At 40.7% G+C, this 13,044-nt stretch overlaps 1 protein-coding gene across 3 annotated transcripts in view; it reads left to right on the top strand.

Annotated features, from left to right (window-relative positions):
- LOC137657810 (streptococcal hemagglutinin-like) overlaps positions 1-13,044 on the top strand; it is a 144,622-nt gene that overhangs the window by 89,169 nt on the left and 42,409 nt on the right. For all 3 annotated transcript variants that reach the window (XM_068392337.1, XM_068392338.1, XM_068392335.1), the window contains exon 3: positions 4,448-4,757. In XM_068392337.1, coding sequence (XP_068248438.1) covers positions 4,448-4,757 — 310 coding nt within the window. The remainder of the gene's footprint in view (positions 1-4,447; positions 4,758-13,044) is intronic.

Raw genomic sequence — 13,044 nt, 5'->3', positions numbered from 1 at the left:
AAAGAAAAATATTTAATCAGATGGTCTTACTAGTATTAACTTGTACGAAACTAGGAAGCATAGAACATAAACTAGTTACAACTCAAAGAGCTATGGGACGAATAGTGATGGGAATAGCATTGAAACAGAGAAAAGGAGCAACATTGATACGAGAGCAAACTAAAGTAGAGGATATTCTAACAATTTGTAAGAAAAAGAAATGGACAAGGGCAGGACACACACAAGAAAGCCTGCCGTTTCTAGTCCACTGCAAGACAGAGACCTTATGTCAATGCATGTCTGGGGTTTGGCCAGTTTTCCTCACCACGCTGACCAGTGTAGATTGATGATGGTGGGAGATTTTCGTCGTCTGATCGCTCATGACAAACCAACCTATTATGGGTGACCCTAACTAGTACTACTTTGCTGATCATAGGGATACGCAACCCTTTTCAAAAAGGTATATATATATATATATATATATATATATATATATATATATATATATATATATATATATATATATATATATATATATTGTGTGTATGCATTTTCGGAGTCTTGGATTCAGCTTTCGAATTTGCAATGAATGTACAGTAGTCAGTGTTATGAAATTTTTGGTGATTTCCGCGTTTGTGATTGTTCATGTAAATTTAATAGTCTTATAGGCTATGATTAGACCGTATAATTCAGTTTAGGAAACGTGAACAGTTCCAAATTGTATTGATATCGAATTTCTGTTATTAAATAATGTTGTGAAATTAATGTGTAAACGCGAACGTTGATTATAGATAACCTGTCATAACATCAGCATTTACAAAGAACGGGTGTTAAAAAAAAGGGGGGGGGGGGATTATAACAGATTGGAGGCTATGTTGATAGTAAATTGTTGAGAATGCAATATTGCGTGATTGTTTAGTGCAAAGGGTGCTGTGTATTGTTCTCAACATCAACTTCTGACAAAGTAGGATAAAAGAAAACAAAAAAGTAAGGCAAAGAGGGTCTATTAGATTCGCTGTAACAACTACCAAGAAACTCTTAGAACAAATATTCATTTAACTGACTGGTTGAAGTAGACGTTCCTCGGGATAAAAAAGAAAATTGAGCAATGATTATTTTAGACTAAAAGATTTTCAGTTTTTATAAGTGTACTGCAATTCATAGTGTTTATTTGGCGATATCTGAATCTTCTTCTTTAGATTGCCCGGAGCTTTTCTCCGGATAGGGGCTTTTTGACGGTACGTCTAGCCCCTACGAGATATCTGAATCGTTGAAATTGTATAGCCAAAGCTTTCCAAATTTGTCCAGCAAAACAAAGAAAAAAGTGACGCTGTTTTCAGAAACAAACGAGAAAGATTAGTGTTATATCTGAGAATAAGTGAGGATTTCGATGTGTTATGATGCAGATATGAAAGTTACTTCTTATTATAAGTTATCTTCGTTCTCTTAGTAGATTCAAACTTAGACATAGCTTTTCATATAACAGGGAAGAACTGCGCGAATAGACGATTGTCTTAAAATCTAGCCTAGACCCTGGTCGATTTTTGTAGGTATATGTAGACCGTGGCCTAGCCCCGGAACTACAGACAATATATATTCTGTTATCGAAATTTGCTCTCAAAATATAGTATTCCTAAGTCGGCAAAATCTCATGTTATTGCTAGTTTTTATATGCATCACACTTGAAGGATGGAATGCAGGTCCATCGGTGTTGAAGATAAAGCTTTTGAGTATGCAACAGATTACTTGGTTGACAGAAACTACGGTGCACGAATTAAAACTCGTTCATCATGTAGACCATTAGATAGAGGGATACCTCCAGTGATACACAAGTTTACTCAGCCATAAATGACATTGATAATACCCCTGCAACTTTAAACCATTTTCTTGCCAGTTTTATGGAATGGATGGCAGTAAAATAGCTAAAATTAAATGAAAATAAAACTTGAGTATATGGTGATGGGAAAGAAAAACAAAACAAAAATTTTTAAGGCATCCAAATAAATATTGATAACAAGTGGGTTCCGATATCTAGTAGAGTTCGTGACTACGTGTACCACTGACTAATTTGTCTCTCGGAGCTCAAATGAATAATGTAGTAACAAACGCTGAGTATCACATTAGATTCATTGTTTTTGTAAAGAAGTGTCTGGATAAATATTCTGTACACAAACATGGAATTAATCGTGTTATTACTAGGACTGACTACTCTAACTCCATCTACTACAGTCTACCCAAGTGCAACTTGAAAATTTTAAAACAGGAGCAAGACTAATGAAAGGTGTCCCACCCTGAGAAAAAAAATACTCCTATATAAATTGAATTACAATGGCTGTCTATTAAAAGCTAGAGTAGAGTTTAAGATATGTGTAATAACCAATCAAGTTATCAGAACCAAACGTTCAAAACATCAGAAAGAATCACTATAAATTGTTCAGCCAACGAATCTTGTAAACACAAGAATTGTTATAGAAGGGTTGAAGTTGCATATCTGCTGAAGGTTTTAGAGCTTTCAAATATGCGGCACAAGACTATGCTACAAGCTCTCACTTGACAACTGAATGACCAAAGATACAGGGGTCAGGAAAACAGCTCATTTGACTGCTCCCTCGTGGACGCCATAGGCAAGGGACGAGGTAACGCGAGAGACTGACCATATTTACTGTACATATGATCAGCACCCATCAAGCTAGGACCTGAGAATGTCAGGCAGTGGCTGATGAATCTGCAGGGAGACTTATTCCCCCCCCCCCCCCCCCGCCCCCTCCTAGCTCACAAGGACGGTGAGATTGCCAGACACATCTAAAAATCAATGAGCTTGAGCGTGTCTTGAACATCCGTCCAGCAGATTGCCAAGCATGGACGTTTCCAGTAGGCTTCCACAGCCCTGTGTATGCTAGGCTTACCCACCGTAGACAGCATGTGGCCTAGATGTAGAATTATTTTCTGAAAAAACTTTTACCGTGTAGGCTAGGTCATTCAGAAAATTTGGTAAATGTATACTGTCAAACTTCTCATCTAACAGAAAACAAAAAACGGTAATGGGACCCAGTTGTGTAATTCGAAAGGTAATGCGAGACGAGAATTTAAAGTATTTTGGGAAATCAGTACCCCCGCCGAAATTTCCGTAAGAAATAGTTACGTGAAATGGTCACAAGTATAGTGACCATTTAAAGAAATACTTTTGGAATATGGATATTATTTGCTCATGTGGTCTTACGGGAAAGACGGATACTGGTTATTCTGTCTCAGCCCTCTTTATCACCTTGGTGCTATTGCAACACATGCGTCCGTAGACTGTTCACGGTCAAGGTGTGCATTTTTTTTTTTTTGTGTGTGAAAGCGCTGTTCTCGGCTTTGTACTCTCTAGAAATGGTATAGTCCAGGGATTGTAAGAATATTTTGAACTAAAATTTCGTAAGCATCAATTGCCTTAAATGTAATTTGAAATCATTTGACCCCCTCACAACTTAGAAACTACATTTGTTCCATGTGATAGTTATTTGACTTGTAAGGACTGCACACATATTTTATAGATATTTAATGTTGATATTTATGTAAGTTGAAAAATTAACATTATTCTTGTAATTCCGATAGGTCCTCTCTTGTCTAAATTCTATATTATCAGTCTGCCTCGAGTTCAAAAGCATAATTTGAAAAGGTTAACCTATTCCTTTTAACTACACTAACTATTTGATTGAAAGTATGACTTTTGGCTCTCGCCTTTGGTTTGGCAAAGGTGTTTTTAATAACTCAAATACAAGGAAATTCTATGATCAGTCTTACTATTGTAAAATTATAGTTAATAGGGACGGTCTAACCTGACCATGGTCCATCTTACTTGAAATATGGCCTTTTACTGCGATATATATATACATATATATATATATATATATATATATATATATATATATATATATATATATATATATATATATATATATATAATATTTGTTTCGAATATTTAACCACGAACTCATAAGTATTATTATTAACACGTCTTGACAAATTAGACGTATAGTACTTGTTTTTGTTATTAATGTATATTTATGTGCAAGTATATGACACAAAGTCTTTTTGTTTATTTTTTGCTAGTATGCCATAGATGAAAAGCTTGCTACAGTAGTAAAAATATGCACATTTTACAGTTGTCCATAGACAATTTGAAAGTCAGGTTTTTATTACCCCCAGTCAATAATGTAGTCAAACATAATAAGGAACAACAATTGATTACTTCTGTCACTTTACCGATTTTTTTTCTTTTAAATTGCTTGGCCTTTCCATTTGATACAAACCAATAGTATAAAATATTTGTTGGAAAGCGACGTAATTCTTACACAAGTTAAATTATATCATTGAAAGATAAAGTGATTCGTTTGTGCCTACCTTTTGTCTATCAAGAGTAGGCATACTGTGTGTAACATAACATCATCAAGCGAGATTGGTCTTAATTTCTTTCTCATTGCAGGTGTTGGAAAAACATCTGCTTTCGAGGCTTTACAACAAACCTTCGAAGTGAAACATGTGGAAGAGCGTGGGCGACGTTTGGCGCAAGAAATCAAAGGCTTTAATTGGTTAGAAGAAAAGATAAAAAACAGTTCTTTAAATCGCACAGGGTCATCTCCGTCAGTTAGCCCCGCAAGAAGACCTCCTCCCCCTCTGGTACCACGAACCAGCCCTGTTCTAGTGGTGGCACCTCCTTCCTTGACGACCTCGACGCCCCCCAGTCCTTCGACCCTAGTGAAAAGGAAAGAAGAATTTCCTACAAGGAGAAATTCGTAAGTGTCATTTGTTTTTTATATGAGGCAAGGGTAAAATATCTTCAAATATTTATTAATATTAAAATGGAAACGATTGCATTTGGACAAGTGTGAAATGCGTTATGTATTCTAGTAATGCAATTTTACGTCATAGCTAAGATAAGAGACATATTTTAAACGTTTAACCTTTTGAAAAGATTAGCAAAGAAATGCAATTTGTGTTAATAGGGCACACAATTTTTCAGAACTTCCAGTTTTATTTTTAATATGCAGATTGCTAGGACAATATCAGTTGACAGGAAAAGTATGGATTTTTTTTAATGAGAATAAATTAGTATAGGATGTTTTTAATCTACATCTCTTGTATGTAGGTATATGTTGGTCTTTCCACTCAAAATTCATGGTTTTTTGGTTGTTCATGATGTCCACTAGTTCCAAGGCTAGTTTTCATTAAGAGAATTGTTCCTGTACTTAAATTTTAGTGCTCTTCAGATAGGTTAATATAAAATCTTAAGATTTGGCATTTTTCCTATTCACTTGAAAAGTTCTTTGTCATCGTTTTGATAAATTGATTTAAGAATGTGGAAAATAGGATAGGGCTGAATGATGCAAAATTGGAGTAGGACATTGCAGAATACTGATGTTTGTGGGAGTGACTTGAGAATGACAATGAAAACTTTAATACTGAAAGACAAAGGTTTTTATTGGTTTAAAATAATAATAATAATTATTATTATTATTTATTATTATTATTATTATTATTATTATTATTATTATTATTATTATTATTATTAGCTAAGCTACAACCCTAGTTGGAAAAACAAGATACTTTAAGGCCAAGAACAAAATAGCCCAGTGAGGAAAGGATATAAGGAAACATAAATGATCTGAGAAATGATGAACAATCCAAATAAAATATTTTAAAAACATAATATCAAAAGATATGTCATAAATAAACAATAAAAAAGACTTATGTCAGCCTGTTCAACATAAAAACATTTGCTGCAAGTTTGAACTTTTGAATTTATATTGATTCAACTACCTGATTGCAGCTGAAATAAAACTGTTGGAATACTGTGTAGTATTTAGCCTTATGATGGAGAAGGCCTGATTATTAGAATTAACTGCATTCCTAGTATTATGAACAGGATGGAACTGACCGGGAAGATATGAATGTAAAGGATGATAAGAATTATAAAAAATCTTATGCAATATGCATAACAAACCAATTGAATGATTACTCCATAGATTAATATCTAGATCAGGAATAAGAAATTTAATAGACCGTAAGTTCCTGTCCAAAAAATAAGATGATAATCAGCAGCTGAAGACCAGACAGAATAATACTTGAAACAAGGTAAAATGAAAGAATTAAAACACTTCTTCAGAATAGATTGATCACCAAAAATCTTAAGTCTTTCTCAATAAGCCAATTTTTTGTGCAATTGAAGAAGATACTGACCTAATGTGTTTCTCAAAAATAAATTTGCTGTCGAGAATCACACTTAAATTTTTAGAGTCATACAGAGTTAGAGAAACTATCAATACAGTACTGAGATCCAGATGTTGAGGAGCCACTGTCTTTGACTTACTTACAGTTATACTTTGAGTTTTGTTAGGATTCAACTTCATACCCAGTAATTTACACCATGCACTAATTTTAGCTAGATCTCTATTAAGGGATTCAGCAACCCCAGATCTACATTTAGGAGATGGAATTGATGCGAAGAATGTAGCATCATCTACATATGCAACAAGCTTGTTTTCTAGGCCAAACCACATGTCATGTGTATATAGTATGAAAAGTAATGGGCCAAGAACACTACCCTGAGGAACACTAGATAACACATTCCTATACTCTCTATGGGGCCCATCAACAACAACTCTTTGAAATCTATTACTTAAAAATTCAATAATAATGCTGAGAAATGGCACACCCACTCCCAACTGTTTGAGTTTGAAAACGAGGGCCTCATGATTAACACTGTCAAAGGAAGCTTTAAAATCAAGGCCAATCATATAAACTTCCTGACCGCAATCAAGAGATTTATGTACAGCATTAGAGATTGTAAGAAGGGCATCATATGCTTCAAGGCCTTTACGAAAACCAAATTCCAAACTAAGGAACACATAATTACCTTCAGCAAACCTATTAAGACGTTTTGCCAAAATACGTTACAAAACTTTGGATGATAAAGGAGTTATGGAAATTAGGCGGTAATCAGTTGCACTTGAGCTACCACAAACACTTTTGCCTAGTGGAGTAACATTACCAATTCTTCAACAAGGGCTAAAAGCTCCCCTTCTTGCTAACTTACACAAAATAATAGATAACTTTGGAGCTAAGAAATCTGCAGTTTTTATTAAAAACAAAGGAAAAATACCATTTGGGTCTACACCTCCATAAGCATCAAGGTCCATCAAGAGAGCTTTAATTTCCAGAGATCAAGAAGCTAAACTAGTTAGTTTAGCCTCAGGAAAACAGGAATGAGGAAGATAAGTTTCTCATTACTCTGCTTACTGTCAAACACATCAGCCAAAATGGTTGCCTTTTGCTTTGGACAGTGAGTAACAGAGCCATCTGGTTTTAGTAAAGGAGGAACTGTTGCATCTACACCAAAGAGTGCAGTTTTAAGGGTAGTCCACCTCTTATGTTCCTGGGTTGTACCAGAAATGGTTTCTTTTTTATTTAGATGCTTTTTCTTTGCATGGGTTTTTTCTGGGCTCGAACCTGTGCCGCCCAGTGAATAAGCTCCATTTAGCACTTATTCTTAGGTAATTTACTGCTAAATATACCAGAGAAAAAATGTAAAGGAGTGCTAGGTTAACTAGCTCGCTCACCTATTGGTGTCGGTATAAAATTGGGCGTATAATCCAGAGGTCCCGCACTATTTAGATTCATCCACGACAGAAACCCCAATAGAGGAGAGCCGTTCAACCTCACTCGGTACTACTAACAATGCATCCGCTCAGAACCCAACTCCTTTTAGCACGTCTTGTGTGTAACCCGCTTTTTTGTTGTGCTCTCGTTTTTTCGCTTATTTTCTTTGGATTATGGCTTCTTCGTCGGTTTCCCTGGAGACACCGTCTAAGTTAAGTACCAAGCTGTGTTTTGCGGTGTTTTGAGCAACCTAGATCGTCTAATATTTGAATTATAGGAGTGTATTCTCTTCGTTCATACCATATTTGAATTATAGGAGTGTATTCTCTTCGTTCATACCGATCTTGCTTGATTCCAATTACAGTTGGTACTCCTGTTTTGAGAGCTTTTAGTTTCACTCGCGGTGTTACTATATGTATTATTTTTATTATTAAATTTTATTTGTTATTATGGATATTCATTATTTAGCGTTTAGAACCCTCGTGGTTCAAATTTTGGGCCGATATCATTTACGTATCGTTATGGCTGCCGACCTTCGTGCTAGGCGGCAATGTTATCTTTTAAGCCATCAGGTGTGTCTTTTGTGATTTAATTATTATGTTGCATGCCTTGCCCAAAAATTTTTATGTGTTTATCTTATATTATCAACGCTATTACTATTATAATGAATATTGTGCTATTACTCCGTTTGATCTGTCTGGTTGGGGATCGACAGTTGGTAGCCCTGCTGCTCCGTATCACGTGATCCTCCCCCATGCTCCCCCTCTCGCTAGGTGGGTGGCTAGGCTTCTCTCCCCCTCTCCCCTAGGGGACCGTTGCCTTCCCTCCTTGTAGAGGGGGTAGTTCAGTGTTTATGGACTTTGTCCTCCGGGTGTCCCGGCGGGTTCGGCTCTGTCTAGTCTGGTTGGCCACCGGTCAACAGAGTTGGATCCCGGTGCACCCTATTTTATATTCACTTATCACACTGGTTTATGTTATATGAAACCCTCTGGGTTCCGTTGGCGGTTCCTATCTACAGTTCCGCCCCCCTATTTAATTTATAACAGTTCCTATGATGATTATATGACAGATCACTACCCCGGAGTTCCTATACGAATTGGTTTTGGATACTTTTATTTCCCGGCCCGGGGCTTAGCCTCGCCCCGGGAAATCAGACACCCTGTGTCTTAATTTTTTGTTGTTGCATCCTTTTTTATACTCCCGGCTCGACCGGAATGGATGGCTATACTTTAGTCTTAAGCTAGACTTATGTTTAGGCCGGGTCCTCCGGACCCGCCCCTACTTAAGAATATTACAGTTAAGCCCTAATCTTGTGTTAGGCTTATGTTAGGCCCGGGTCCTCCGGACCCGCCCCTACTTAAGAGAATTACAGTTTCTCATATACTATTCTTTTTATAGATGGTGCATTGTCAGACGACAGCCTGTGCAGCTGTTCTACATCAGCCCTGCGGCCATACCGTCTGTCGGTCTCACGCCCTCTGCGGTGTGCAGCTGGAGGATGTCGTGGTATGGCACCCGGATAACTGTGTGGTCTGTTTTGACCTCGTTACCACCCTTGGATCTGACTCGGTGAGTCCCGTTGGCTATGTTGCCTTCTTATTTATCTTACCTTTTTTGGCATACATACACTATTTAGTAAGATATCTATGGTCTTGAAGGACCACTGGGAGTCTGCCCTTTTATAATTCCCACTATTATTTCAGGCATCCCCGGAGCAAAAGTCTGCGGCTCGGGCCACACTGAAAGTGTGGGTTGGTGGTTTTGCCCGGAACGTGAAGTCCAAGCGGCCGTATGTCCTCTCCGAGGACTACTGTTCCTTGATTTACCCCAACGCCAAGTCTTCAGCCGCTGTGGCTAGGCATGTTGCAGCTCCCATCATTGCCCACATTGATGCCACCATAGCGGGGTTTATTGATCCAGAGCAGGATCCGTCGGACGCCCCCGGAGATCTAGAAGACAATGTTGCCTCCATGAACCTTGACGTGGAACCCATGTTATTGGATGATCCAGATACAGGTAGGGTGGTAAGTGAGGCAGGTGTTTCTGGCGCTGAGATTCCTATCCTCAGCCCCTCTCTTTCTTCTTCTTCTGATCGCTCTTCCTTTCATGGTTTTTCTGGGGACCGTGATTCGTCCCAACGATCACACCCGGTTCCCCCCAAGAATAAGTCTAGAACCTTACCTAAAGTTCATAAGCCTCATAAGGCTTCTCATGGTTCTAAACAGAATACAAACCTGTCATCTAAGGCTTCTGGCTCCTCCTCTAAGTCTCGCGACCCGGGAGTTCATTCCGCCACACCTGCTGCTAGCCCGGGCCTTTCCGAATCAGCCATGCTTCGCATCGTGTCGGAGATGCAGGCTAAGTTTGTATCAGAGATACAGTCTAAGATGGACACGATGTTCTCTAACATCGGTCAGAGACTTGGGGCATTAGAGCAAGGTGCTCCGGAGCGGGTCCAAAGCTCTCTCATCCCGGATGCCTCTAAGCTCCCGCAGTTTGCCAAAAACAACCCTTGGCGTATGGCTCTTCATTCCCCGTTCTCAGACGGAATGTTAACTTTGGAGGGTCTTGGCACTCGTCCCCTAGAGGACTTTGAATTCTTTCCTCCTGGTCTGGCATTTCCATTTCATGGTTATGCCAGGCTTACCGAGGAAGCTTTGGTTCGGTTAGACAAGGTCCCCAAGGAGACAGTCATCTTCCCAAAAGAGCAGGCCCAATCTGTGTGGGCCAGATTCCTGAATGACATCGGCTGCACCAACACTATGTTGACGCCTTATAAGAGCTCCTTTACAATGTTCCTAATGGACAAAAACACCGTGACTCCATGTGTCAATAAGGTAGCAGAGCTTGCCTTCCAATATGCTCTGGAGGAGAAGCCCTTGCCTCCCATCCGAGAGGTGGATCCAATCTCCCTCCTTCTTCCTTCAGGCATTGAGTGTTGGGACAACGTCCATACCACATTTACCTCTGGAAAGCTAGCAGCAGACTGTGCTTCGGTAATGTTTAGTGAGCGGCTTCCCCGTCTCCCGGAATCCCTCATTAAACAGGAGTATGATTCTCGCCTACGCGTTGGCCGTACTCTGAACCTGGCCACTTCCACGGAGTCGATAGCCTTGACTTACGATACTGAGAGTATTTTTAAATCTCTCAACAAGGCTACGTTGCAGTCATTATACTATGACCTGTATGACTTCGCTACTGCTAAACGCAAGTGTCGCAAACATGTCCTGGCAGAGGCGACTATTAGGCATGAACCTAATAAGCTGATCCGGTCCTCCTGTTGGGGTTCAAACCTCTTCCCTGAGGACCTTGTAGAGGAAGTCTTGGCGGAGGCCACTAGAGTCAACCAGAGCCTTAAAGCCCGTTGGGGTTTGACTCCTAAACGTAAATCTGACCCTGCAAATTACCAAGCCCGGGGTAGGAAGAAGCTCCGTCCATATACTTCCACCCAGTTCAGGCAACAGCAGACTGGTTCGCCCATTTTCCGGCTGCCTCTTCCCCCATCTCCTGTTGCCCCGGCACAGCCTTCCACCTCTCAGGCTCCTTCGGACGACTATGTCACCGTTCTGCTTCCTAAGAGCCAGCTTTCTGGTGCCTCCGCCACTTCTCCTGCCTTTAACCAGTCGTATGAGGCTCATAGCTCTTCCCAGAGTTATGGTAGAGGTAGAGGCTACCACCGTGGTTCTAACCAGAACAAAGGCAGGGGAAGAGCTTTTCGCAGAGGAAAGAACTTCCGAGGCGGACGTGGAGGCAACTCCTCAAACCAATACTGAGGTGCAGCAGGTAGGGGGGAGGCTCTATGCCTTTCGCAACAAATGGAGGTTCAGTCCCTGGGCGTTCAGTATCATCTCCAAGGGACTGGGGTGGAGTTGGATTCAAGGACCTCCTCCTCCGAACAAATTTCGTCAACATTCCACTCCGGACCTGGTCGAATTTGTCCAGGATCTTTTACAAAAGAACGCCATACAAGAAACGAAACACCTGAAGTTTCAAGGTCGGCTGTTCAGTGTCCCGAAGAAGGATTCAGACAAGAGAAGAGTGATTCTAGACCTATCCCTTCTCAACTTGTCCATTCAATGCGACAAGTTTCGAATGCTTACCGTCTCGCAGGTGCGGACCTTACTTCCCCGTGGGGCCGTCACCACCTCTATCGATCTTACAGACGCCTATTATCACGTCCCAATAGCGAGACACTTCCGTCCGTACCTAGGCTTTCGCTTAGGGGACAAAAGTTACTCCTTCAAGGTGATGCCTTTCGGGCTCAACATCGCCCCAAGGATCTTCACAAAGTTAGCAGAAGTCGCTGTTCAGGAACTCAGGAATCAAGGGATTCAAGTAGTAGCCTATCTGGACGACTGGCTCATTTGGTCAGACACCTCCCAAAATTGCCTAAAAGCCACTCACAAAGTCATCCATTATCTTCAATCTCTAGGCTTCCAGATCAACTTCAAGAAGTCCCGTCTTCTTCCAAAATCGAAGTTCCAATGGCTCGGCCTGCAATGGGATCTTATATCTCATACTCTGTGTCTTCCCAGACCCAAGAGGTTAGAGATTGCAAGGAACACCAAACGCTTTCTCAAAGACAAAGTAAGTTCCAGACGACTCCAAGAGAGGATTCTGGGGTCCCTTCAGTTTGCCTCGGTGACGGATCTTCTTCTGAAGGCAAAATTGAAAGATATCAATCATGTCTGGCGTTCGAGGGCGAACCGGAAGCTCCGGGACAGGAAAGTCCGCCTTCCTCCCATTCTACGGGAAAGACTTCTTCCTTGGACAAGAGCAAACAGTCTGTCAAAGTCAGTTCCCCTTCGATTTCCGCCTCCGAAATTAATCATTCACACGGACGCATCCTTATCAGGTTGGGGCGGTTATTCTCAGCTCAAGAAAGTTCAAGGTCTTTGGACTCCCTTGTTCCGCCAATTTCACATCAATGTGCTAGAGGCCATGGCAGTTCTTCTAACCCTGAAACGTCTCGCTCTTCCCAAGAAACAACACCTTCGTCTGGTCCTCGACAGCGAAGTGGTGGTCCGCTGCCTCAACAGAGGCGGGTCAAAGTCAGGGCCTCTGAACCATGTTCTAGTAGCCATATTTTCCCTAGCAGCCTTGAACCGTTGGCATCTTTCAGCTGTCCACCTGGCGGGAGTCCGGAATGTAGTGGCAGACGCCCTGTCCCGGACCTCCCCTCTAGAATCGGAATGGTCACTCGATCTAAAGTCATTTCGGTGGATTCTCTCTCAGGTTCCCGGTCTCCAAGTGGACCTCTTCGCCACGGAATCCAACCACAAATTGAGAGTATATGTGGCTCCCAATCTAGACCCTCAGGCTTACGCCACAGACGCCATGTCACAGAATTGGGACACCTGGGAAAAGATTTATCTCTTTCCCCCGGTGAATCTTTTGCTGAAAGTTCTAGACAAACTGAGATCC

This window comes from Palaemon carinicauda, chromosome 18 (genome assembly GCF_036898095.1).
Source record: "Palaemon carinicauda isolate YSFRI2023 chromosome 18, ASM3689809v2, whole genome shotgun sequence".
Taxonomy (NCBI): domain Eukaryota; kingdom Metazoa; phylum Arthropoda; class Malacostraca; order Decapoda; family Palaemonidae; genus Palaemon; species Palaemon carinicauda.
The sequence above is the reverse complement of the archived record's forward strand: the minus strand, read 5'-3'. Positions and strand labels throughout refer to the sequence as shown.